Genomic DNA, 27,981 nt, shown 5'->3' on the forward strand with positions numbered 1-27,981 from the left:
AATCTAGAAGTGTTAATAGTGCAGCAACCCCTTCTTCTAACAGTTTTGAATTGTTTTTATTTTTAAATGTTAAAAAAGTACATTGGCAGAGCCTCTTGTTCTTGGGGTATAGAATTAATTAAAAAAAAAAATCTTAAGACTTTTCTAAAACCTGGCAGTCTAACAGGCACTTCTCCTGCTTTCTTCCTTTATTCCCATCAGACCAAGGCCAGAGAATGATCCATAAACACTGCAATATAAAGAAGAGAAATCTGTTACTTCCATTCTTCAGAGCAAATGGTCAGGTGCAGTAAGTTAGCAGCTAATCAACATTCATCATGGTGACACCATCCAGCTTCAAGAGGCTGAAGAACTAGGCTATGGTCTTGTAGGGAGGTAGGCAGATTTACCCAAGAAAAGCTAGAGTGTATTCATTATAACAATAAAATGTATCTGGGACTAGCTTCTCCCTTAGGTGGGAAAGCCACAGGAGCATCAATACTCCTTGTTTCTTGGTGTGAGAGGAAACTTCTCCCAAGACTGGACAGTGACTCCATTCTCCTGAGCCAGGGGATACACTGAGTGTCATGGTCTAAGGCTGCCATGTGGTCCCTGCTGGTGCAGCTTCCTCCCACAGCCTGTTCTGCCAATGGGTCTGATCCTTGCAGCAGGCACCCTTGTTCAGGCCCACTGGTTGCCTCCCCCTTCGCTGTGCATGGGACCCAGCAGGAACTAACAGTTTGGAAGTGGTGAGACTACTGTTATGTGCAGGGTTACGAGGGGAAATGTGACAGGGAGAGTGAATCCAAACTCGTGTCTGGATTCTATAGTGGGTTTCTCAGGGGGGGCATGCACAAAGAGCCCTTTTCTACACTCTTCCACTTGAGCTCTGATGAGTAATTAGGGAAAAAAGATGAGGTCTTCATTGGCAAATCACATGTAGGGGAAAATACAGCAATTAATTCACAGCTGCTCTCTACAATCTCAGGCTTATCTGCAGCAAAATGCGTATACCCATAAAACCCTCTTCAACCATGATTCTACACCCAGGGCTTATGTTCAAAGGACAGAGAAGAGAATTCAAAAAAGCCTACAGCAGCTTATCCCAGAGTTCAGGCTTCCCCCAGGGCTGATTAGGTAAGGCAGTCTTCCAGGTGGAGCTTAGCAAAAAATACACTTGCGCTAGACTGCATATACCAACTGCTGTAGCAGGTTGAAAGAAAGACTGCACTGTAAATCCCTTGCTGGAGCTCTGAACAGCCAAACCAGTCTATTTAGTACACAAAGTGGCTGATAAGCAATTGAAAAATAACTCCTGATGTTACAGCAAGGTGATGCAGGATATCTGCACGCAATAAACCGAGCTTCTAAACTAAAAGAAGGTATCATGGGTGCTAGCCAGCCTCCTTACTGTTACCGGGTAGCTGAATGAACAACCAATATATTATTAGTAAATTTATATGACAGGGTAAGCTACTTAGCTTAATGCCCACCTAGTCCTGACTTGAGCAAAGGGCCATACCAAATTTGGATGGACTGAAGTAAATTGCATCTGTGCTTCTTGTTAAGAACCTGATTAGAATCAACAGACGACATGAGATAGAGCAGCAATGTCAACAGGACCCATGTGATCCATCCTGACTCAAGTAACCAGAGTCAACAGAAGCAAGAGTAACTTTTTGATACTGTTGTAATATGTTCTTTTACCCTGTATTAAGTGTCAGTGGAGCCAGCAAACACCAGCAGAACTGCAATCCATGGGCTGCATAAGGGGTTAGAGCACGATCTTAGAATTTGGGAGACGGGGGGGTTCAACTCCTTGCTCCCCCCAGAGTTCCTGTGGGACCTCAGGCAAGTCACTTGGTCTCTCTATCTGTAAAATGGAGATAATCCTCCCCGTGGTGATGTGAAGATAAAGATTGTCAGACACTCAGATACTGTGGTGATGGGGCCATAAAAGTACCTTAGGCTGCAACTATGTGCAGCCCTGATCTAAAGTCATTCATCTGAAGTCCAAGTTAAACCCAAGTATGTATTTGTCCCAGTCTCGCTATGGCAGAGAATAACCTTCAGGGATAGCTTTGTTTGGTATGGAAGGAGGTGTTTGCACCATCTTCATTGACAGCACACTGATCTCTTTACTTTCAAAACCCCTTTCACAGATGGTAAAGAGCATGCATGGTCAGACAGGCAAGAGCTAATTCAGAGAAGCCTCTGACCCATTTAATTTCTCCGTATGCCCTTTTTTCTTATACAAGAAAGGTAAATATTAAATGTTCTCTACATCTCCATGAAATTATCATGCCTTTTCTATTGAAGATGAACGAAAGCCAAGAATATAATTGAACAAAATGGTCCAATCTCTATCTGAATGGAATAGGGGGATGCTGAATTAACTCTGGAGTAGAGGAAGATTTAACTGAAATAAGTACATAGCCAAGGACAAGGTCTCTGGCTAACAAAAGTGAAGTTTGAATGCATTTGAATTTTTCTAATTCATAATATCAAGTTACCATTCTAAGTAGTTTGAAATTACATAGCCTGTTTAGAATGCTGAAAAATCCATCATCTAACAGCATCCAAAAAACTGGCTTTGAGAATACATGGAGCCTTTCAAGTCCAGTAAGTCCTGTTACCACTCGATGGATATTCAATGGCTTAGAAAGAATACACTGGTTATAAAATCATAGAAATGTACTGGAAGGGACCTTATTATGTCATCTAGTCCACTCCCCTTCTCTGAGGCAGGACTACATTTTATCTAAACCATCCCTGACAGGAGTTTGTCTCCAGTGATGGAAATTCCACAGCCTCCCTAGGTAATTTGTTCCAGTGCTTAACTAGTACGTTTTTCCTAATGTCTACTCTGACCTAAATCTTCCTTGCTGCTTCTTGTCCTATCCAGAGTGGTTAAGGAGAACAATTTATCACCCTCCTCTTCTCACTAGATGTGGTCCTAAGTCAAAGATGAAGCATATAAGTAAGGACTGTATAAGGAAGTGCGCACACCTGCTGCCTGGGCTGTAGCTGTTATATGTATAAATGCAGGACTACAGTTTCCAGAGGTGCCAACTTGCCCCTTTATGTGAGTGCTTGAAACTCATTACTAGCAAGATCGGAGGACACGAAACTACATTAATTTAAAATAGGAGGGGGTGTGGGAAGAACCTTTATCAAAGACAGGAAGGCAAGTGAAGAGTGACAACTGAAAATGAGAAGAATTTCCTTGGCAGTTTAGCAAATTGAGGTATGGAGGCCTAATCTGAGCCTCCATCATATCACAATTGATTTCAATGCTCTGGCTCAACTAGAAGTTATAGGCCTGATGCAGTATTTACTGGATAAAATTTTATTTAGCATGCATGTTATGCAAGAAGTCAAACTAGATCATCCTCAAAGTCCCTTCTGGCCTTACAAGCTATGATTCTATGAAGAATCCCTTTCACCCCCCATGTCCAGTGTTAAATTTCATTGTAATGCAGGAAATACTAACTTGCTTGGCAATACATTGTTCTCTGGCCACTTCGAAAACTATTTGTAAATATTACCTGTTCACACCTGGCAACAGAATGACACAAAGTGTATTATTCTCCAGACTTCTATAAAGCTTTTTGATATTGTGGTCTAACTTCTTCAGCTTTTTCCTTAGGTCTTGCTCCTGGGTAGAACAGGAACAAAATGGTACTAGTATTAGATCCTATTGTCCTAGGTTTCATCAGCAATCCAAGTTTGACTGCTGCCTTAAAAGCAGTTGGACTCACTACAGTTCCTACTGGATGTGAATGTACAACATGAAAACTAGCAATCTTTTGTTGGCAGACTCTGTGATCGGGGTCTGAATGGCCATGGATAGATGGTTAGTACCTTATCTTGTCATTCCTAGGTGGTCTCTCCAGGCTGGAGTTGAAGCATGGTGACTGGGGAGCTGCAGGGAATCACAGGACTGTTGCAAACTAATTTGTAATTTTATCCAGTAAAGATTATGTGTTCTTTCCTTTGAGGTACTCAACCATGGAGATCCCCATCAATCTATACGCTTTATTAACAGCCATCCCCATTGCATGTGACCCCCTCTTTTTCATGTTTCTCCCCATATATTTTATTTTAACACCAGGTCTTTTTGCTTTTGAAAAATGTAGGTCTCGGATTTCTGTGTAGCATTGTATTTTACTGAAACCAGTTGCACTGGTCTTTTGAAATTGTCTAACACATTCCATCTTCAAGCTGCTTTACAAACATTAATTCATTCTTAATCACCCCTCTGCCCCCAGAATAAGGTAAACCCATTCTATAGACAGGAATCTGAAGTTAAAAATTTTATCCAAAGCCCTAGAAGGTCAGTGTCTGACCTATGATTGGAAAGTCTGGTTTCCCAGCTCCCAGAGCTGTATTCATTCCACGCTGCCTTGCCTTATGATTTACTATGACAAAGGTATTTAACTCACAGAGGCAGATAGTTGTTCCTTTTTCACATGTAGGATGTGATGTGCCAGCTGACTAGGCTTCCCATCATTACGGTCCATATGACAAATCCATCGGTGGAGGTGGCTAGGAGTGAGAGCTTTCCTACTTTGCAGTCGGCTGCCTTCAGCTCCTTGCCTGTTTATATCTTGAAGAGCCTCTAAGGCACTTTCTGAGGTTTGAAACTCTTAAAAGAAAAAACAAAACAAAAACACAAGTACCCTAGGTCAGTAGTCGTAGTTCTCAGCATTCTCAGCACCCAGAGGGCAAAGCTGTGGCCTATGCGAGACTAGGCCTAGAGTCACTGTTGTAGCACAGTCTCACAAGGGGAGCATCGTCTTCTGCTTCAATCTAAGCATTGGCCTCTGTAGAGCCACAGATCCAAATTCCAGTGGAGTTTGTTCAGCGTTTCAGCCATCCCTGGGTAGGGCAGCTGAATTCTACACAGCTTACTGGCTGGATGTCTTTTTAAATAAGACCATAAACTGAGTTCCTGACAAACAAGCCATGGCACTTGTCAGATTGCAAGCTGCATGGCAGCCATCTTCCCCCCCCGCCCCCCCCAAGGAATTTCAGTGCTGGAGTGAGTATATAGTTTGTGAAGCACTTCGGAACTCCCTTAGATGCAGGAGCTATTAATATCTAAAGTAGTATTAATTTTTTAAAAACTCCTGTAAATTTAAAGCAAAATGTAGCTACATGGGTGACAGGGATTAGGCAGCTGGCTAGAAATGATCCAATGGCAACGCACAGTGTCACCTTACTCTGAGCTACAGGGAGTATAGTCTCCACTAACTTCAATGGGAGACCCACGTGCGGAGTATCTGCAAAATTAGGCCTATTGGGTGTTGTGTGTGACATTTACTTACTCAGGAAACAGTAATTTCTGTGCTTCCCACTTTTGAGATCCCTAGGCCAGAAAAGAGCTTGCAGGTCTTTCAAATGACTGAATTTCTCTTGCAAGTCTGTCTCAGTTAGGGTTTTCTTCAGCCCCGCCACATAAATCACACCTTCGTTTTCAATATCCATTTCTAGCTCTTTTATCAGCATGTCACAGTCTAGCATCATCACAGTGACGGGTCTCTGAACCTGGGCGTATCAAATGGAAATACATGTAACATGCCAGTCTGAACTGTTTTAGGGACTATGGGTCTCAGGAATTCTACCTTCTATTTACAAATTACATTTTGCCCCAGAAGTCTGACAAACAAGTTTGTCTAAAGAAAATGAGTGCGTCTGCACCTCTCTAAACATTCCTTGGGTTATGTACATCCACCTGGAGGGGTTAAGGTGGCTAGCTGAGCCAATTAACTCCCCAGGCTGCACCTGGAGGAGCAGCCAGGTAGCAGGGATTAATTAGATGAGGCTCAGCTGGATGGGAACAGAAAGGCCTGTACAAAGCCCAAGAGCTGCAGAGAAGTAGAATACAGTCAACCCCTGGGAGAAGAGGGGGGATGTTTGGCACTATACAGGGTAGTGCACAGTTACTCCCTGGGAGCAGGGAGTTTGGGCTGGAGAAGGGGAGAGAGCCATAGAAAGGTAGGAAAGGCTATGGGTTAGGGCAGATCTTGGCTGCTGATGAGAGGGCCCTGGGACTGGAATCCAGAGTAGAGAGCGGGCCTAGGTCCCCCTACCAGTCACTGGGGAAGTGGCACAGACCAGGCAGTGGAGAACATACTGCCTGGGACAGTTTGTGCTGAAGATTTTGATACCCCAGAAGGGGGAAACATGCATAGTGACCTTGCCAGAGGTCCACATTATGAAGAAGGAGCAGCTTATGTTGTAGAGACAGGTTGAGCGACCACCAAAGCAGCACATAGCATCTGGAAGGAGCTAATCCCCCAGAGCAGCCAGGAGGCGTCATCCTTAACAGTGAGTGGACCCCATGATGGGCAGATAATCTTAAATGCATCACTTATGGTAAGAATCTAGTACAAAGAATTACTGACTATATACCATTTTGATAGATGACCAGATCAAGACATAGCAAGATTGAGACCAGGGTGCCATGGCAACCTTAACTAATACAGTCATTGAAGACATCTAGCAACTTGAACCCTAAGGAGGGTTTACATTCAGAACACAAGACTGGGAGCCAGGATTCCTGGTTCTTACATTGACTTGCTGTACGATCTGGGGGAGGTCACAACCTTTCTATAACCAAATCTCTCCATCTGTAAAATGGTTTTAATTACTTCTGTAAACTTTACAGGTGTTGTGAGGCCTAGTTCATTAATGCTGGTAATGTTCTTTGAGATCCTCTGATGAAAGAGGCTATAAAAATATTTCATGTCCATATTTTAATGTAGTCCTACGTTGAATATAATTCAGACTTTTAGCACATGCTTATATACCTTAATATAGGACCCTGCAACATCAGCTCCATTCAGACTTTCCATAGCAAGTTGAGCAGCTTCTAATACTTCATACTGGATACAGATGTAGGGCTTTTAAAAGGAAGAATATTAAGCTGAGTCTTCAATTACAGTATCCCTCTCCTTTCACAAATAAGTGTTTAACAGGTTGTTGGAAGATATCCTAAGAAGCCTTTTATATTCTATATGTAATAAATTAAAGACACAGCATTAAATAGGATTTTTCATTGCTTTAACTTAACTCACAACCCATTGTTTTGCCATTAAGGGCCTTAATGCTCTTCCCTCCACTAAGGAGAGAAGATTTCCATCGCCCCAGTATCCTGGACTCTTATGCTACAGTTTCTTTGAAAGACCACTGTTTGAGCTAGTAGCACAACAAAGGTGGAGTTAAACCATACTGGCTGTTTACAATAGCTTTTCCACAATGAGTTCTTGGTGGTGCTGACCACACTGCCAAACAAGCAGACCAATCAGTGTTTAAGTTGTACCATCTCCACCCCTCCACTGAGTCACATCTCTTAGTAAAACTAAACAGTGACTTTGTATGTCAGCAAGTTAACATAGTTAAAAGGATTCTCTCTGTTATTCACCTGGTGTGTTTCAGTGAGCACAGTAAGTGATTGGATAGGACCACACTTCTTAAATTCTCTCCTTAAAGACTTCAGGCAAAAGTCTTTATCAAATGGACCCACATAGACAGTCAGCATGTCAGCTAGCTGGATTCTGATCTATAGGAATACAAGTTAATGCAGGGATTTTACAAAACAAAGAATCTGAAAAGTGCTGGGTCCCTCTCCAAGCTCAGCTTTAAAGAATATTCTAAGATATAGCTTTGTTACCTTTTCACAAACTTCAGCAACAAGGTCTGGTGCAACATGCTCTGACCGCAAAGCGAACTGAATGACACTGAATGAGGACAGAGGAACTTCTTGTATAGCTCTTTTAAGTATCTACAGGAGGAAAATATTCACACAGTAATGATGGTCAGGGTATGCAGTCAAGTGATTAAAGCAGGGGACTGCAAATGAGAACTTTTAGCTTCTAATTCCCAACTTTGCCTCTCGTTCTGTAGGTGACCTTGGGCAAGTCACTTCACCTATTTGTAGTTCCTATTTACTTGCCCATAAAATGGGCATATTTCAGGACAATACAGGATCAAAATGTATTTTCGAAGATGACAAAACTGATTCATCCAAGGAAGCATTAAGACGGTTGCTGACATTTACCATTTTAGGTTACTCAACTTTTTAAAATGCAAACAAACAAAAAAACCACACTCAAGAATGTGTAGAACTTCTATTTCTTAGATACATATTTAGAACAATCTGTTCTAAGTTCACTTACCTGTTTATTCAAAGTGCTCAGACTGTTCTGACACAAGCCAGAAGAGGCTAGTTCCTTTCTGCTCAAAAGGAGAGTTTTTTGGCCAGTAGCATTCAAATGGTCTAAAAAACTAACAGAGTCATGGTAAATATCACCTCATCTTTAAAACTAACTCTTAGTTTAGACTGAATTAGAAACCTTTGAGAAAGTATTTGTTAAAAAAAAATGCTAGTTCTCCTTGAAAGAGAATTTTTAAAACTAACTTAAACTTCCCACTGCCTGAAAATAATCATCTTGTGTCCTGAATATATTAAAAAAATGAGAATCACATAAAATTCACTGTTATGAAGTAATCTAAGCCTTTTAATTTTTAAAAATGGTTAGATTAGTGTAACTCAATAGCAAGTAATGTATTTTGAGAGGAAGAGAGAAATATCATTTTGAGGTAAAACAATGTATTAATATGATTTCACAAAGAACTGACGCCAATGAACTGGCTGTGTATGCAGTGGAAGTCCTACTACCGTGGTTTGAGTATGCCTGGAGGTTCACTTGACTGCTTCTGGACTCCATTCTGTTGCAGTTGTAATGCAGATTTTTGCTGTGACAACTCCATCAGATTTGGGGCTGACAGCACTGTCTCCAAATTTAGTTCTACTACCTAGAAAGACAAAAACACACTAATTCCTTTTCAAGGTACTTTTCAAGCACACAGCATTCACGGGCATCAATCCAGCAATGTGTCTCCATAAAGTCATCTCTGATTTAGAATCGGAAGCCAAGGATTTGGGAGATAGAGTTGTGCATAACAGCCAATCCCCTGCAACTGTGAAAGTGTACAAGTGCCTTAAATTAGCAAAAGACATGGAAAAAGAACTGGAACCAAAATGGGTAATATTGAAAACAGGGAAAAGACCAATAACATGAGCATAACGGAGAGATTAGAGGGATTTAAAAAAAAACCCAGGATATATTTTGGAGCATTCCTGAAGATCAGCCAATTTCTACCAAGACTGATAGAGTGTCCCTGTACACTCCACAAGTGGGGAATGCTGCTCCCAGAGATGATGATAGCAGTCCTGATTCAGCAAAGCACGTTAACATGTGCCTGATTCTAAGCACATCAATGGTCCCACTAAAGTCAATAGGATGCTTGCATGTTTAAAGCATAATTATCTTCCTGGATCAGGGTCCAAGTGCACAATTATCCTAATAAAAAGAAACCATGAAACAATCAACTTTTTCTTTAGGAGGGCTACAAATGATATCTATTGAGCTTTTAAAGTTATTTTTTAATATCCTACAAAGTTACATACCTTTCTGGGTCCCTGGTCAATAAAGTATTGAAGCAATTCAAGTGCAGCTTCAGCATCTTCTGTTGGATCGTGACCAACTTTATTTTCACATTGAATTTCCTTCCTAAAATGTCAAAGTAAAACATACAGAAAGGTTAGCAGTTTTCACACCCTAGATGATATAGTACTTTCAGAAGCCCCGTAGCTTGTTCTTTTCAGGTGGTATATTTATCCCTGTGCTCAAAGACTGTTGTATTTCAATTATCTTTGAAACCGTATTCTTCTGAAATGTTCCAAAAGCCACTGAAATATATAAAGAATTTTTGCAATGTTCAATATTGCTTACAACTGTTAAAGATTTCATAGCTGTCTTGGACTATATTGTGCTTTGACAGACCTTAGCTATCTTTATCTTCAACCAGCTACACTCTGCTAGTTTCCCCATCTCATAATTTGCATGTAGTACAGCAGTCTCTCCTCTCATCTCACCACACCATTACTACTAAAGAATACATTATGTCTACAAAACATACTATAGAATGTTTGCTGGCACGCTATGGAATATCATTAAAAACTCAAAATAAACTTGTCAAAGCACAATTTCTGAAACATTACCCTTGCTTGCTGTATTCACTTTCTTGCTAATTTGAAATGAGTCTCCTAGTCATGTGTGTGAATTAGACACATTCAAGCCAAAGTGTTGAAAAAGAGTATCCTGGCCTCTTAGATGTAAGATTCAGCAGCTCACAATTAACAGAATTAGAGGAAGCATGGTCTTGTAGTTGAGGCACTGGACTGGGAGTTAGGAGATCTCGGTTCAATTCTAGCTCTCCTACATAGTCACTGTATGATTTAGGCAAGTCACTTAACCTCTCTACCTCCATTCCCTACCTGTAACATGGAGATAGTAATCCTTTCTTTGCCATGTCCACTTCAACTGTTTAATGTTCAGGGCAGGACTCTTAAGATAAGTCTACACTGTACGCTCACTGGCAGCAAAATGGAGGGTATGTGGAGTCTGTCCCCACTGCCTCCCCTCTGCCAGAGTCTTTCTCCACACCAGAGAGGCTCCAGCAGCAGGGAGGCAATGGGTCACTACACTGCTAAAATAGCAGCAGGTGCTGCTTGGGTGTGTAGAGAGCCATATAGGGTACGATATGCTCGACTCGCCTAAGCAGTGCCTCACCATCTACACTGCTATCTATACCTGTGCTTGGGGGGCTTGTAATGTCTGTACTCAACACACTGCCATAAGGAGTGTGCAGTGTAGACATACCTTTGCTGTGAATACATACATCGCCTACTACACCTCTACCCCGATATAACGCTGTCCTCTGGAGCCAAAAAATCTTACCATGTTATAGGTGAAACCATGTTATATTGAACTTGCTTTGATCCGCCGTAGTGTGCAACCCTACACCCGCCCCCCCCGGAGCACTGCTTTACCGCGTTATATCCGAATTCATGTTATATTGGGTCGCATTATATCAGGGTAGAAGTGTACTAGTATAATTCACATTACATGTGTTATTTCATGTACATTATATAATCTGATTTTTCTAAACATATTAAGTTTTAGATAAAGACTTATGCACCTGGTGTAATAATTGTGATTGGTAAAATATTACATAGTAGTACTGGTAATCCGTTGGCATAAAGTCTGTAACTTTATGTAAACACAGTAAAAAAACGTACCCTAAAACAGCTTTTGCTAAGAATTTTAGCTTGAACCGTCGACCTTTGTGTCTGGCAAAAAGCAATGAGGTGTCAATAACACTGGGGTGTATCATCTGGAGAAGAGAGAATGTCACCAATAATATGAGTAAAGAACATCAGTATTATGGAATTGTGGTAGTAACTCCACAGTTAACACTGTGACGGGCTTTCCATTATAAGCCCATTCTTAACCTTATGATAGCCTCTTATGTTCCCTGGGGGATAAGGAAGAATTGATAGAATTCCATGTGGTGAAATACAAGGAGAAGAGGTTGCAAATGCAGAGATAAGTCCTCCTATGGGCTGGGTTCCCCAATTGTTTCCCACAGACCCTCTGACTGTTGTCCCAGATTCCAGACATAAAAAGAGGTCAACTTTTTGCATGTTCATCATGTACATATAGGCCATAGGTGCTCAACAAAATACCCTACACATTACCACAGGACAGGGTCTGAAATCCCCCTCTACTTAATAGAAACTGGCAAAATGGGCACAGATTATGCTCTTCAGTTGTAGGATGATATATTATGGTCATTTAAATTTACCATACGAAAGATTTGTCTTTACCGCAATACAATTAGGTGTATCTAGCAATGACTGAAGAGAAACGAGGATATAGAGCTAAGGCTGCTGGTGAAGACTTTTACAGCTTTCTTACTTCTTGACTTCTGTGTTTTTTAGAAGTCCTCATGTTTTAAACTTATACATTTTTACACCCGTAGGCCATCTTAACAAAAGCCTGGTAAATAAGTGATTACAGCTCTAAACCCGAATTATTTTGGTTCAAGTATGAAAAGCACCAGACAAAACAGGTCCAACAGGGCTGGGGGAAATCCTCTAAGAGCATGCTCACTTGTAAAGCGTGGAGGTCAACATTTAAAGAGTGACCCACTAATACCGCATCATGGGGAAGCAATTTCTTTAGTTTGTCCTGAATCTCTGGCAGTTTTGTTTTCACTGGAAGAAGAATCTTTCTTGTGATTCCTGAGTATCTTCAAAACAAAAATGGCAAATATAAACCAACATATTAGCAACTTCATTTACTAGAGATTATTTCAAGTAAGACACATAAAATACATAGATTATAATGTGACCATATCAGATTTATAACTGTGGCTTCCTGTATAAATTATTCTAGTGTGATGAGGACATAGCACAGGGGGATTTATTAAACTGGTAAGGAAATGTTTTGGGGCCTGTTGGGTGAAGGAAAGCTGCTGAAAGTAGGAGAAGGAATTTTCCAGATGTGCAAAAGCGTGAAATTAGGCCTAATCTTAAAATTTTGGGGATGAAATGTAGCTTGAATTTTGCCTGGTTTCATTATGAAAGTTCTACACAGCTCAGCTCTTGGTACCTCTGAAAGTTAGTGAAATAATATACTCATTTTATAGAGCACAGGCCTGGATTGCTATCTCCTGCTCTACCATGTCTTCTATAACTAGCAGTAAAAGAGTAACGTGTACTGGATAGTAAAAGAGTAACCTGTGCTGAATCATTAACCTGTAATCCAGGCTTTTCTTGGAACAGTGCAGAAAGCTAAGTGCATCAGACATTCTTGAAAGGCCACAGGGACCAGACTCAGTCTGACTGGCTCTCACTTTTACAGGAGAGGCACGGAGGAAGTTTATATACCGGATACCTGGTGAGGTAGTTCAGTATCTGGGTTTCAGGTTTTATAAGCTCATCCATGATGCACTGACCCTCTGCATCCACCACTGAGACTCGAGTTACTTCATTCCCCTTCTCAGTGAGGCACTAGCAGAAATAAAAAGAAAAAAGTCAGATCAGAAATCAGCACTGGGCTTATTGCCAATCAGTTGTCTCAAGAATACCAGCAGATTAAAATCTGCTTTGATTGCAATAATTGCTATCACCACTAAAAAAGTTACTAACCTGGAAGATTTACCATCTATTACACCTCTACCTCGATATAATGCTGTCCTTGGGAGCCAAAAATATCTTACTGCGTTATAGGTGAAACCGTGTTATATTGAACTTGCTTTGATCCACCGGAGTGCGCAGCCCCGCCTCCCCAGAGCACTGCTTTACCATGTTATATCCAAATTCATCTTATATCGGGTGGCGTTATATCGAGGTAGCGGTGTACTAGTTTTGAATAGTGCAGACGGTTCTGATTAATCTTTGACGCCCATTACAAATGTAGCAGGTGCACATGAAATTGTAACACGCAGTTAATCTTTAAGAGGAAGAATTGATCACAGAATAACTTCATACTTTACATCCAGAGTGCCACAACTGATTGAATTTTGCAACTGCTCTGTCAAGAAGTGCTAAAGCAAGAGATGGGCCCACCTATTTAAAAAGGGCGCAGGTGATGCCAAAACAAAGCTCTTCTTCAAGGACCAAAGTGCATGAAGGGGCAATCCTTAGCGCAGCACAAAGCCTGAACAACTGTGTTGGCGTTGGGGAAATGCATAAGGAGAAGAAATCCTCCCACTTCCCCATCTCTAGTGTGCAAAGGCTGCAACAGCCCCCATGATCCTCCTCATGTCCATTCTGCAGAGAGAGGGACAGTCTGCATAGCAGTGGATCTGCCTGTCCTGCCTCCTGCATGGTATGTGGGGAACCACTGTGGAGCTGAGTGTTATGGTGGGAGCATTAATGCATGCTATGCTGCATTTTTTTTTGAGAACTCTCTCACTGGGGAGGCTGCCTCGTGCTACTGACAGAAGAATTGCTGGTGCAGATGGTGTCTTTACAACTGTCTTTTTTTGGTAGAAATGCTCTAGAACATGCAGAGGATGGCTGGCTTTATTTTTGGAGCCAGCGGAGATTGTACAACTCATTTCTTATCATTCTTTAGACAAGAAGTATTTTTATACCATTTCACAATCCAGCCCAAAGAAGGGGCTGCTGTCTGTCCTCGGGCTCTCGCATTGTGTGTGGACATAATTCTCACACCCAGGGGATCCTAGAAAGAAAAATAAGAGATCTGAGAAGAAGAAGAAGAAATCTGTCTCATGTAACTCATCAGGTATAGATGAGGAGAATGAAAGCCTGAGACGACTTTGCTAAAGAGCCTGCACTCCTTGTGCAACTAAAACTCCCAGTGAAAACCAATGGGATTTATTTAAATATATTAGGCTGGGATTTTTACCAAAATGTATATGGCCTGACCTTCTAAAGGATAATCGTATTTTCTCATCTCTTCCAAGGTTAGAAGATAGCTGGTCAGACCATGCTTTTCCTTGCCGTATTTCTCAATGATCGGGTCTTTTTGCAGGTCTGAGTTCTTAGAAATACGTCCACTAGAGGCAGAAGCTGAACCTATAATAAGAAATTACACTTTTAAAAGCTGCCAACAAGTTCATACAGTATTTCTTAAGAGTGGATAAACGACTGTACTTAACATGCACACTATCGCATTTCACTTTGAGTGGTGGCAGAGTTGTGGACAGAGCAATGGACTGGACTCAGATGACCTGGGTTCTATTCATGGCTCTGCCACTGACTTGCTAGGTAACCTTGGGCAAGTCGCTTCATCTATCTCTGCATCAGTTTACCATCTCTAACATAGGGATAATGATACTGCCCTGCTTTGATACATGCTAAGTATTATAATTATTTAAAATTTCATCTTATCTGTTGTTGCTATTAACTCCTCAAAGCAAGCAGAAAGAGAGATCTTTCCACTAAGTCAGTGGTGCTCAAACTGTTTCAGTTGCCCTTGCTCCTCCATTAGTGCACAGCCAAGGCTTCCTCAGCAGTGGAGCTTGTGCTGAAGGCGGAGCTGGGGCTAGAGATAGAGAAGGAATGAGGGCGGAGCCAGGCAAGGGGTAGAGTGGAGCTGCAACTGGGACCGGAGCTGATCTGGGGGTGGAGAAGGAGTGAAGGCAGAGCAGGACTGGGAGGATGAACAGGTTTTGGGGAGGACTGAGGCTGGAAGCGTGGTGGTCCCTTCCCACCCCTGAGGGGGCTGGCCCTGGCCCTGCCACCTCTACCCTTTCCCCCAAAGTTCCTCTGCACCCCAGTTTGGGGAACACTCCACTAGGTGATACTAAGGGTACGTGTTACACTAGGAAAATACAAGTTCTAGCAAAGGTGTTCGTTACAGTGTTTATTGAACTATCCAAGTTATTTTTTAACCATTGTCATAGTACGTGACAAACAGAATGGATTTTATCCACACAATCCCCCTGGGAAATAAGGCAGTATTTGCCCCCTTTTAAAGGGGAATGGAGGCACAGGGTAGGTTAAATGACTTGCCCAAGGTCACAGAGGAAGCCTGTAAATTAGGAACTGAACCTAGGCCTCCTGACACCCCGTCCAGTCCCCAGATCACCAGACTAAACAAGCCTTTCTACCGTTATGTTTGAAGTCACATAAAGAAGCATAACTTCAGGAAAAACTTATCTGAAACTCCAATCTGTGACTGTAGCTTATTGTCCAGATTTTAGAAAACTTTATCTATGAATACATTACAAAGTAAAACTTGCTAATTCATCCATTCAGGGCCCGATTCAGTATTCTTTGCACTGAGAATTTCCACTGACTTTAGGTGGAGTTTTGAGTGTGCAAAGAGTGTAAGACCGATCCCTAAAATTATAGTTAGGATCACAAGGAATATAAATAATGAGAAGCCAGCTGTCACCACACTGTAGTTTACCTAGTTCACTGTTCAGCATAACAAAGAATTATTATTGAGACTAATGCAGAAGTCAAGAAATTAATACCTAACAAGCCTGAATCTATTTCAGAGATCTTTCTCTTATAAAATACATTTTAGAATGATAGTGTAAATACTTACAACAGCTTCATAAGAGAACAATTTGCAGCTTTAATATCCCTTTTACAATTTTGTTGTTGTAAACTTCCTTCACATTTACTTTTGGTAATAAGCAAAACAGACTAATAGAAATTAGCTAGGGATATTTATTTCAGAGTTAAACCAGTGATTAGTTGTATCTTGTAATCCTGCATAAACTATATTTAGTTTAAAATTGATTGCATAGGATACAAACAGATTCAAAACATCCTCTGAAATGGGTAAACAATTGTTGAAACTGACAGTGCAAAGCGAGGTACCGTGTATGCTGTTCTGATGTTTCATACTTATTCCTTCTCCACACACACTAGCTATAAAATTAGCTGAAGTAGGCGGTAAACTGAATCTCTGTTATCGAACAAAAAAGAAAACATGTTAAAGGACTTTGCTGCACAAACAAAAGTAAAATATTTCAAAATTAAATTAACAAGTAAGGAACAGTACTCTTACTACTATGGAAATTCTGACACTTTATCTTTCCCCATGCCAAATTTGCCACTAGTGTAATTCCACTGAGGTCAAAGAAGGGTAAGTATACAAGACTAACTTAAGTTAGAGACAGAGGTGTCGTCAGTGGTTCAGTGCAATTTTTTGTGTTTAAGTGAGTATGATTTGCAACTAACTTCTTGAGAAACTGCTCATGACATGTTTCAGAGGGGTAGCCGTGTTAGTCCATGTGGCACCTTAGAGAAATTTGTTAGTCTCTAAGGTGCTACAAAGACTCCTTGTTGTTTTTGCTCATGACATGATGCTCTATAAATCCACAATCGGCACACCATATTCTTAAGTAAAATGCTGTTAATTGTTACAGCAGTAAGAGTTAAGGAACAAGCAGCAGTGAAAACTAAAGTGACCTTTATTAAAAAAATATAATCATAATTAGCTTTGCAGCTGCCTGGTCCCCCCCCCCGCCCCCATCTTCCTGTCACAAGCTTCCACCTCTGTTCCAGATGGACCACCCCTTTCCCCTCTACTGCCGAGAAATACTGCTGTCTCATTATTCACTTATTTCTGGCTTCGCCCATCATTTATAAAGAACAATACATTTTCAAGGGAACATCACAATGATTTAGCTGAATAATACAGGACTCTTTTGTAGCGACTCAATTATCATATTATAGCCGTGGCTTTCCAGAGGCAATCCGGCTCAGTACAGCATCTCATTGGCAGAAGCAGAACTGATGGTTCCCTGTTCCTGGAAAGTTAGGAAACTGCTCTAAATTAGAAACATATGTTTGCTGCAGCTAAGGGAGAATTTCCTAAGATTTTACTGATTCAAAGCACACTGTTAAAATAAATAAGACATATAAAGGGGATTAAATGTAGCTGGGCAAATTAAAAGAACTTTACTACATCCTGCCTCAGCAATAATCTCTTCAAGGAACAGGAGGAATTGTTACCATAAAACACTATGGGACAGATCCTCAGCTGGCGAACCTCTGCCAATTTATACCCACTGAAAGCAAGTCCTAAGTCTACTGAGATATATTTAGAATATCCTCACCCTCTTGAAGATGCAGAAAATATTATACATGTAGTGTCGAACTGTTGATGTATTTATTTAACATTTTATGACTTCAAAAACTACAAATCTTTAATCACTCTGCTTCTAATATCAGAGCTTGATCCTTTGTCCTGGGCTAACAGCAGGTAGGAAGGGATGGGGATTCTCTCATATTGCCTCTTGGGATTCAGAGATGTCCACTTCCCAGTGGGAGGAGAATAATTTCACTGTAGCAGTTAAACCACTGGGGCATTGTTGGCTGAAAAAGCTTACTTGATAGAAACATAGTTTGGGAACTTACATGTTGAAATGCCCTTCTGAGATGTTTGAACTGCAAATAGAACCTGTAGAAATAGACCTGGCTGACTTCCTGAAGAACAATAACCACAACCTTAGCCAGGTGTCTTTGGTGATAAATACGGCACCAGCTGCATTAGAAATCAAAGCAATAGAGTTATCAATACTTTAAAATTAAACAAACATAGGACCAGTTCTGTTCCCATGCAAGTCACTGGCAAAGCTCTCACTGACTTCAGTAAGAACAGAATCTAGCCCTTTATCTTACATATTGGTCCATACAAGCACATCATCATGTAAACAATGTACATGGGGAAGACAGAGCTCTGAGCTTTACTGTAGTATTCATCCCCATAACTTGCCTCATGTACATGTTCATCAAAATGAGAACACAATCAAAATCTAGCTATGACTCATCTATATAATAGATGGCCGATATGGTGACAATGTTGCAAAAAATAATCAGAGGCTATTTGAAAACAGTACTTATGTGCCTTTAGGTAGGTTAGCACATGTACAGTGGCATGGGATGTGATTGTGTCCAGAATATAAACATATACTATACCTGGGTTGAGCTGCATTGTGACGTTTTCCCAAAGCTGCATACTTTAGGAACTCATATACCTGTTCATGGCTGATTTCACAATCCTCACCAAACAACTCAGCTGACAAGCGGGATTTCTTCTCCTACAAAAAGTGAGTGCAAGCAAAGAACCATTTACATGCCCAACTAAGTAAATAATGTAGGGGTTCAATGGAGAAAATGAAGGGGATTGTATTGCAAAAGGGCATCTTAATGCTATTAGTGTGATAGGACCAAGAACATTTAAAACACTATTTCCTATCGCTAGGTTTCCCTCAATCATTAGGCAACATTCTCCTTTCCGATCACATGGTATTATTATTAATTACTAGTTACAGTAGCTTAGGTGCCCAGTCAGGGACTCTGCTGTCTAGCGCTGGACAAATATACAATAAAGGAACTTTCACTGCTCTAGAGAGCTCACAATCTAGGTTAACTCAGCTGTGGTATTCTGCCCTCCGTACACACCTCCCATTGCCTTCAGTGGAGTTGTGCCCATTTAAACCAGGGCTAAATCTGTGTCCTTTTCATGCAGGTTTACTAGTTTAAACCTTTCTACTCAGTTTACACTATCCTATCTATTCCTGGCAGATGGATTTGCTGTCCACTTGCAGAAAAAACAGCACAATCAAAGGAAAACAGCAGCAGGAAAAGTCACAGAGATCACTTTAGTAGAGTCGAAATGAAGAACTCAACACACAAAATTCAGTTTAGCAGTTTATGGAGCCTGCATGTGTCTCTTACTTTGCTAGAAGGGAGCAAAAAAAAAACGTTTTGGGGACCTTCATAGGCAATAAAACCAGTTCCAATGGAGATTGTATGATCCATTGCAATTTTATAAGATATTCTACATTATACGCAGGTAGGGGAAAGGTGTCATGGCTGCAGTTGCTAAAATGAAAGGGAGTCTGTGGAACTGTACTATACAGAGGAGAAAAGTAGCTATGGAACAGAGTGTGGTGAGCAATAATCATGCCTTGAATGCCTACTGAAAGTATGGAGAACTCTGCCACACACGCACACAGGACAAGGAAAATAGAAAGAGCATATGGATCCAAATATAGGAGGCACTGTGAGACTCCTGCAAGGTGCTGAGTGCCCTCAACTCCCACTCGCTTCAGTGGGAGTTGAGGGAGAGATTAGCACCTTGCAGGATGGGACCTTTTTTCATCATATATAGCGTTATTCCACACACTGAAAATATTTCCCCTACCAAATATTATGGATGAGATTCTGATACATTCTGATTGATAGTCATGACACAAAATGCCATGTGGTAAAATGTAGGTAGCGTTAAGGCTTCTCTCATTACATTAGCATGCCCTTTGTTAAATTGTATTTAATAATCTGCTAATATAAAATTGAGCTAGTGCACATATTGAAGTCATAACATCAGATAAGAAAAGTCTAAAACAAGGTCCCAATTTTGTTAGGTCCAAGTATTTTTACTAAGGTTATTCTTAAACACAACGGCTCATAATAATAGTTTCTCATCTATCATGCTAGGTTGAACAAATATGTAAAGACACTTTTAATGAACCCTAACGAATGAGCTACAAAATAGTCCAGCAGCAGTTTCCATTAACAAAGTCTACCTGGCAATTAGCAGGTATCTAGACACTTCAGTCTCTAATCAGGTGCAAATAAGACTCAGCTCACGTGTTTGATATGCTTATAATTTCCCCAGAGTAGATACCACACTAATTTTAACTCGGGTAGCTAATGTATTGTGCAATAATTGCTTTGGGCTGACTTGTGTCATATGACCTTGTGCTACGTTCCATCAGACATAGATTTACTGATGTAATCTGATGCAACGCTGCTCAAAGGTGTAACTTTTCTTTAAAAAGCATGTAGTTGTTCAGTGTGGATCACGTTTATTTTTATGAAACTTTCTTAAAAACATTAGTATTTTCTAGCAGAAGATGTTAAAGTGGAGATTCAAGGTTTCAAGTTTTTGCAGCAGGAACAAAATTTATTATTATATCTACAACTAATAATATACAACACATACTTTATTATTATTATAGTTAATTCTTACTACTACTACTACTAAAATGCCTATACAAGGCTCTAGGTGCCCTAACAAGAAATTAGTAATACAATAAAATCTCAGCAGCATTAAAATAAAAATTTCAAACAGCCAGACGCCTACATCTATCATATCATCATTCTACAAAACAAACCCTCAACCCTCTTCAAAAACTCATAACTTTTGAACAGCTGTGTTATTTCACAGCTGGCAGAGATGTGAAAAATTACAAATCTCCCTGAAAAATGTGGAATTCAAACTTTCCACGAGTTCAGCATGTATTGTGCATGTGCTGAGAAAAGGCTGAGAGGTGCAGATGTGACTGACTGACTGATGCGGAGATATGAGTTTTCGAGGCAGGCTGAGTTGAGGCCTTGGCTAGAGCCACCTGGCCTACTCCTGGGTTCTCTCAAACTGAGCCTGCAGATCAGGCCACCTAAAGCAGCTGGGTGAGAAGGGAAAAGAACATGCAACATCTTAGGAGAAAAAGGATGTGACTCTTGAAAAGAAAACAGGATAGGTTTTTTTAAGAGGGGAGGAGAGCTGGGTGCTTTTTTTCTCCTAAATTCTTAAATCTTCTTATCCCTCCTCCCCCTCCACTTTCAAAGGTCTCATCTGCAGGCTCATCCTGAGAGAAACAGGGAGCAGGAAAGTAGAGAGGAATTATACATGCTGGACTAGTACTTGTAAAAAAAGTCTGTACAGAGTCATATATAAAATGGAATATATAATAGCAGGGAGTTTGACTTTTGCCACACTATTCATGAGGAATAAAAGCAAAAATACCTCTTCAGAAGGAAGTGATCATGTATTGAAAATGAGCTAATAGATATAACTATGATGGATCTCCACCTACCTACATGTGTAATATAACAAATTATTGATTACACTGATTACCTTACATTGGTGCTGGTTTTGGCAAGTGTCTTCATCTACCTTCCTTTTCCTTTTAGTTTTCTGGGCTTCTTCCACTTCTTCATTACATTCATGGGGCCTTTTGTGTCCAATTATGCAGGTTGCCTCAGCCATTTCATTTGCAAACATTGCTTAGAACAGACTGTACCTACATTTAAAACACTAGAAATCAGTCAAACTCTTGGTAATGGGTTTTACATTTAAAAACAAGTCCAGTCACAATTTCATTTGTAATATGATGTGAATTTAACTGTGTGACCCAAGAACTTGTTAATGCCAGCTGGAATGTCCTGATTCTGGTACATACATTCTGGTTCACCAAAGGATATTGTGTGAACAGCTATAATACAGCTGTTCAATAGGGTTTTTAAATGAAAGCTAGGGTCACAATGGTCATTAAAATCATTGTGCAATGTATGTATAGCTACTAGGTAGGGAGTTATGTATATATATACTGATAATATGTTCTTCATGTCTGTATCAAGGTCTGAGACACCAGCAGAGGTGAACAAAACAGGTTTGTGTCAGACAAGAGACATTTATTCACCTGTCTCTCTGTCAGGATGTAAATTAAGCATTGTAAGCTAACACAGTGGAAACCTATGTATATACGAAGTCAAAAAAGAGAGGTGTAGTCAACAGGGAAGCAGCACGCAGGAAAAATAAGCCACGGGTGGTTATCCTTTCTGTGAGTTCAGACAATGAACTTTGGGGAGTATAAGTAAAAGGCAAAGAAGACATCCCCTTATTCAGCACCTAGGAATTAAACAGGCAGTGTATTTACATGCATGAATATGAAATCTCAGCCAACTTTGCTTGAAGTGCTGCTGAGGACTTCGGGGTGAGATAAATTTCTTTAGACAGGACGTTAAACTGTTAACTAAATTTAGCCTCTAGAAAGTGTGTTATGGTTTTGTTTTATATGTACCCATTTGTTTCCAATATTCTTATTAACTACCCCTTGAATCTTTGGTAACAAACTTATCCTTGGATTCACTTTATCTCAGTGCTGTAGTATTAAGTTAGGTACTAATCCTGAGCTGAATCATACAAGCTGGTGCATACACTGTTCCTTTGGGGACAGCAGATCTGGTATTTCTGTGAGTGTTCAGTGGATAAGGGGTTGGGCACTACAGGGGAATGCTTCAAAGGGACTCAAGGACTGGGGAGTACCTATTATTAACCTGCAAAGCAAAATAAGGGCTAGCATTGCCCAGAGGCGAATGCTTGGGTGGCTAACAGGCTGCTGGATGCAGGGAGCGGACACTCAACTAAGCACAAGCAAGTTCCCCTCACGCAGGGGGAAAAAGGTAACTCACAGTCCTGGATACCCCAAAAACCGAAACGAAGTATAGCACTGTTTTAAGCACGCCTTGGTTCCCATTTAAACACTGATATTTCTTGGGTTAAGCACAACAATGGATTGGATCAGCAAGGAACCAAATGTACAGCAGCCTGATTTCAAAACTCAGTTTCATTGCACTGCTGCTACTAATGGAGAGGTTTTGTCCAGTCCATCATGACTCCTGCTTCTTCAACTTGAACAGAGTATCTGCTGAGATTCAACTTCAGAAAGGCTGACTGGGAAGGTTTTCTCTCTGAATTGGATGAAGCCATCTGTAATGTTACTCCAGCACACGAGCACCATGGAAAATTTGTCCCCTTGATGCGGAAGACTGCCCAAAGGCACACCCCTAGGGGATGCTGGACATTTCTGAAAGCCCAGGTACATATAAAGACAAGTCAACAATATAAGAAATATTCAGAATGATGAAGAAACCCCTGGGCTTGGGGAAATGCTTACGAGAGAGATTAGAGAGAAGCGACGCAACTGCTGGAGGGAACGGAGTGAAATAACAAACCTGTGACATAATAGCTAAAAAGCACAGGCCATCATTTGCTAGCTGAACCCTGATGGACAACAAGCAAAGCACATCGCCACAGTCTCTCCCAGCTAAGTGGCACACCAGCTCATCCTAAATGATAAACCAGGCCACAAAGCAAAGTGCAGAATGAAACAAGTCAAACAGGAACTTTGCTTGCTCCTTGGAAACAGCAAAGTCCACAATGAGCAGCTCAACACTGAGGAGCTGACAATAGTCATGAAAACCCTGAAATGTAGAAAGAGAGCTGGACTCAATGGTATAGCTAATGAACTATTATTACTACATGCACCTCAGGACGAGAGCACAGAAATGGATGCTTCACTTTAACTCTTGGATGGAGATAATGCATATACACAGGGTGTGGAGACAGGCCAAAGTGGTTGCACTACTTAAACTACATAAAGACCCTAGCTCTGCAAAGAGTTACCTCCTAATATCCTTACTCTGCTCAACCTACAAGCTATAGGGGCTGATGATGATGGGTAGAATAGCACCAATAGTGGAAGGGTAACTGACTGAAGTCTAAGCCAGTTTCTACCCAGCACGTTCATGCTGCAGCCAAGTGGCAAACCTAATTCAATACTTCTAAAATGGCTTCAAAATCTGCAAAATTACAGGGGCTGTGTTTGTTGAGCTATCACCTGCTTATGACATTGGGAACCGTTATGCACTTCTACTGAATTGGCAAGAATTCTGAGAAATAACAAGATAGTATAGTCATCTCCTCCTTACTCTCGAACTGATGTTCTTGTCAAGATGGATGGCAGAAAAGTCGATCATGTACTCAACGGAATGGATTGCCCCAAGATTCAGTGCTATCATTCTTGCTGTTAAATGTCTACACAAATGACCAGCTAGAATTCCCCAACATGCAAAGATTTACTTATGCAGATGATCTTTGTATCGCTACCCAAATGGAAAGATTTGAGGACACTGAACTCATTCTAAGTGCCTCCACTGAAAAACACTATTGCACATGGTTCTTGAATGCCAACCCTAGCAAGACACAATTGTGCACCTTTCACCCGAAACACCATCAAGCCGAACAAAAACTCCAGATATTGTCGAATGGTACAATACTTGAGCACTATGAACATCGGGTGTATCTTGGAGTCACATTAGACCAGTGGTTCTCAACCTATTTACCATTGTGGCCACATATGGAGCTCTCTCTGTGTTATGTGGGCTGCATTCACACAATGTATATACTCCCTATATGGCCCTGAGGTTGTCACATGGGCTGCAGTTGTGTGCTGATTGGGCTGCAAGCAGCCCATGGGCTGAGAACCACTGCCTTAGACCAAACGCTGACATTCAAAGAGCACATCAAGAAAAAGAAAGTGAACTCCCGAAATTGTATTCTCCAGAAACTAGCCAACATAAAATGGGGAGCTGATCACAACATGCTCCGAACAATCTGTTTCACCCTCTGTTACTCAAATGCAGAGTACTGTGCCCCAGTCTAGTTACACTCAAACCATGCACAACAAATTGATACTCAACTCAATTAATCCTGTAGGATTAACACAGGAACTTTGAAACCAACTCCCACACTGTTGCTATACTATCTTGCAGGGACTGCACCACCATCTGTGAAGTGGGATGCCTTCAATATAAAGGATCATGCACCTGGTTGTCTCCCTGAGACATATACTGCATGGACACATTCCACCATGCAAGAGGCTGAAGTCCAGAAAGAGCTTTGCCTCTCAAAGTCCCTTACTTCAAAATACTACTGTGGAAGGCTATAGTGTAACAAAATGGCAGGAAATGCCGATGATCTTGGAGAATCCGGTTTCTTCAGAACAACTCCCCCAGCACTGGCCTCAAATGACTATACTGATGTGCTCTAAATGGAGAGAGAGCTAGAGTGGCAAAGACTGGTGACAATGTGACCAAGTGGAAGCTGAAGAATGAACCCAAATGTGATTGTTGAGAGCCTAGGACAACACATCCTGTACTCCTGAGGAACTATTAAAGGTAGGTGACAACACCAGGTCTTGGCTGCAATTTTGGATGGACAAGCTATGATGATGAACTCAAACAGAAATGGTTTCTTATTCCACCTTTCTGAAAACCCTAACTTCTATTTAAACTCCTGTACTGACCTCTGTGACATTCTATACCTTGGGGGAGCACCCGGTAACCCCCATATTCCTCATTTATATATAATTGTGATATTGCATATAAAGCAGGCCATGTGAGGTATCAGGAGAAAGGTTATGATCTGCTGAAAGTCACTGTTCTATCGAAATATGCATATCATTAATGCATATGAAGTTATAAGAATTGTGTTGTATGGTTGTCACTAAAATATGCTGTGGGTTTGGGAAGCGCCCAAATACTAGCTCTCCAGAGACAATGCCAAGGAAAGTAACTAACATCCGGGCGGGTGTCAAACCACCATTAACAGCCATTGTCCAGCAAGGGAGCTACAATTCAATGACTCACCTGCATAAGGCCACACCAGGGGAATTGCTCAACCTTGTCTGGGGACTCAGTAATGCCCACCAGACATGGACTAAGGCCAAGGATATAAAACAGAACACAGGCCCAGCATGTGGCCACTTTCTCCTGCCCCCACCTATGCTGCAAGCAACAAAGACACTCAGAAGACTGAAGACCCCAACAGAGGGGACTGGCCCAGGTTTAAGGGACAAACCTATCTATTAAGAACTGCAATATCCAGTGGGGTGAGAAAAACTGCTTAATCACAGTGTAATAGGCTGCACCCCGAGGATCCCATCACAACCTCACACAGCATCTCAGAGTGAAGGAGCTTGTTCCTTACCTTTTAACTGGTGATGGTACTAAACTTTGCCTGTCAGTACTCCAGTCACATAACCCTGCTGCTCTTGTTTAGTGATTTTCCTCCAGCTATTGCACAGAAGAGGTGAACTGCAAAAATTAGAATATATAAAAAATCATAACTTTGCTATACCATCTAGTCCAGTAGCTTTCAACCTTTCCAGACTACTACACCTTTCAGGAGTCTGATTTGTCTTGAGTACCCCCAAGTTTCACCTCACTTAAAAGCTACTTGCTTAAAAAATCAGACCTAAAAATACAAAAGTGTCACAGAACACTGTTACTAAAAAATTGCTTACTTTCTCATTTTTACCAGATAATTATAAATCAACTGGAATATAAATATTATATTTACATTTTAATGTATAGTAGTATGTAGAGCAGTATAAGCAAGTCACTGTATGAAATTTTAGTTTATACTGACTTCACTAGTGCTTTTAATGTAAGCCTGTTGTAAAACTAGGCAAATATCTAGACGAGTTGAGGTACCCGCTGGAAGACCTCTGCGTACCCCCAGGACTACATGTACCCCTGGTTGAGAACTACTGATCTAGTCCACCCTCCTCCTCCCAGTGCAGGATTATCTCCAGGCTTGGAAACTTTACCAGACTCCTACTGCCCAGAGATCAAAAGATGAGTGAGGTCAGAGGGCAACAGTCTGGTGAAATGCCAGCCCATGGGCGGCACATGAACCTCCTGCTGGGGGGAGGCCAATCCTCCTCACCCCCCTTCTGCCTGAGACCCTGCCCATCCTCCACCCTTTCTGCCCCCTCTCCTCCACTGGAGCACCAGGTAGGCGGCCTCAGCACCGGAATGCTGGGCAGAAGTGAGCACCGGCCACAGCTGCTCCAAGTCCCAGCTGCAGGCCTGCCAGCCCCAGCCCGGGCCATGGGGGAAGAGCAGGAATTGGAAACAGGCAGGAGGCAGTCTGGGGGTGGAGTGTGGGCGGGACCATGCTGGGTTGTTTGGGGAGGCCGTGGTCTGTGTGATATGGGCCACCCATACCAGCCTGCTTCAGTTTGTGGAATTTCTTCTAGAGCTTTGTTCTTAAGACTCAGGACCGGCTCTAGGCACCAGCAAACCAAGCATGTGCTTGGGGTGGCACAATTCCAGGGGTGGCATACCGGCCATATATATATATATATATATATATATATTTTTTTTTTTTTTTTGCTTGGGCAGTTGCACTCTCGGAGCTTGGGGCAGCAAATTTTTTTGCTTGGGGTGGCAAAAAACCTAGAGCCGGCCCTGCTTAGACTCCACTCAGAGGCTCCATCTTTTATATCAGCCAGTGAGTCAGAAAAACATGAAGCCTTCTCTCTCACCATCTGTATCTGGCTTCTTTCTTTGAAGCTTCCACAGCAAAGTCTCCTGGTTTTTGTAGGAAGGGAGGATTCCGTCACAGCCTCCTGCCTGCTGGAGGACATGGGGGTGTTTCCACTACCCCAACCTCATATTTTGCTTTGTTAAATTCCCTTCTCCTGTAATAGTTATAGCTGCTTCCCAAGCAGCAGCAGAATGAAAATGGGATTATTCTTGGCAGGCTCACTGCTGCCAATAAGGTTAGGAAGAGCAGTTGTGAAACTGACTGAGGTTGTGTTAATTTTACTTAGATACAGTGTGGCAAAGCCCTGAGCAGCAGCAGAGGCACTGGTACCATCTGGCTGCAGACTCAGGAAAAGAGAACAGGTTTACACCTTGGCAACCATAACGGGTAAAAACATGGCCTTTCTCGAGGGGGTGCCATGCTGGAGGGGAGTGTTCCCCACGATGCCCGCCCACGGAAGTAGAGGGATCCCCCCCCGGACCCCACTGGCGGAGGGGGGAGGTTCCCCAGGATGCCCCCTCCTGGCCGCCGAGGAGGAAGGAGACCTCCCACAGCTGCCCCAGGGTCTCACCCAGTTCAGCCGGTGTCGGCTGCTCCCTCAACCGTTTCCTCGGCTATCGACTCGTTCTTCCTGGGCCCTAGCGGAACGGCCCGGCTCCCCAGGGGTGGGCAACTGCGACTTCGGAGCCAG

The 27,981-nt window shown here is 41.7% G+C and overlaps 1 protein-coding gene across 1 annotated transcript; it reads right to left on the reverse strand.

The window, feature by feature from the left end:
• Positions 1-88: 88 nt before the first annotated feature.
• REXO5 (RNA exonuclease 5) lies at positions 89-27,981 on the reverse strand. Its single transcript, XM_034785008.1, has 21 exons — positions 27,862-27,981; positions 25,947-26,053; positions 21,252-21,417; positions 18,305-18,426; positions 17,744-17,870; positions 16,199-16,286; positions 14,291-14,440; positions 13,996-14,084; positions 12,792-12,907; positions 12,006-12,144; positions 11,132-11,226; positions 9,458-9,560; positions 8,666-8,802; positions 8,163-8,271; positions 7,658-7,768; positions 7,409-7,546; positions 6,795-6,887; positions 5,310-5,529; positions 4,425-4,627; positions 3,528-3,637; positions 89-229 (listed from the first exon to the last, which is right to left on the reverse strand). The coding sequence occupies exons 3-21, from the start codon at positions 21,396-21,398 to the stop codon at positions 160-162; spliced, it is 2,367 nt and encodes a 788-aa protein (XP_034640899.1). The 5' UTR covers positions 21,399-21,417; positions 25,947-26,053; positions 27,862-27,981; the 3' UTR covers positions 89-159.

Source organism: Trachemys scripta, chromosome 10 (genome assembly GCF_013100865.1).
Source record: "Trachemys scripta elegans isolate TJP31775 chromosome 10, CAS_Tse_1.0, whole genome shotgun sequence".
NCBI lineage: Eukaryota > Metazoa > Chordata > Testudines > Emydidae > Trachemys > Trachemys scripta.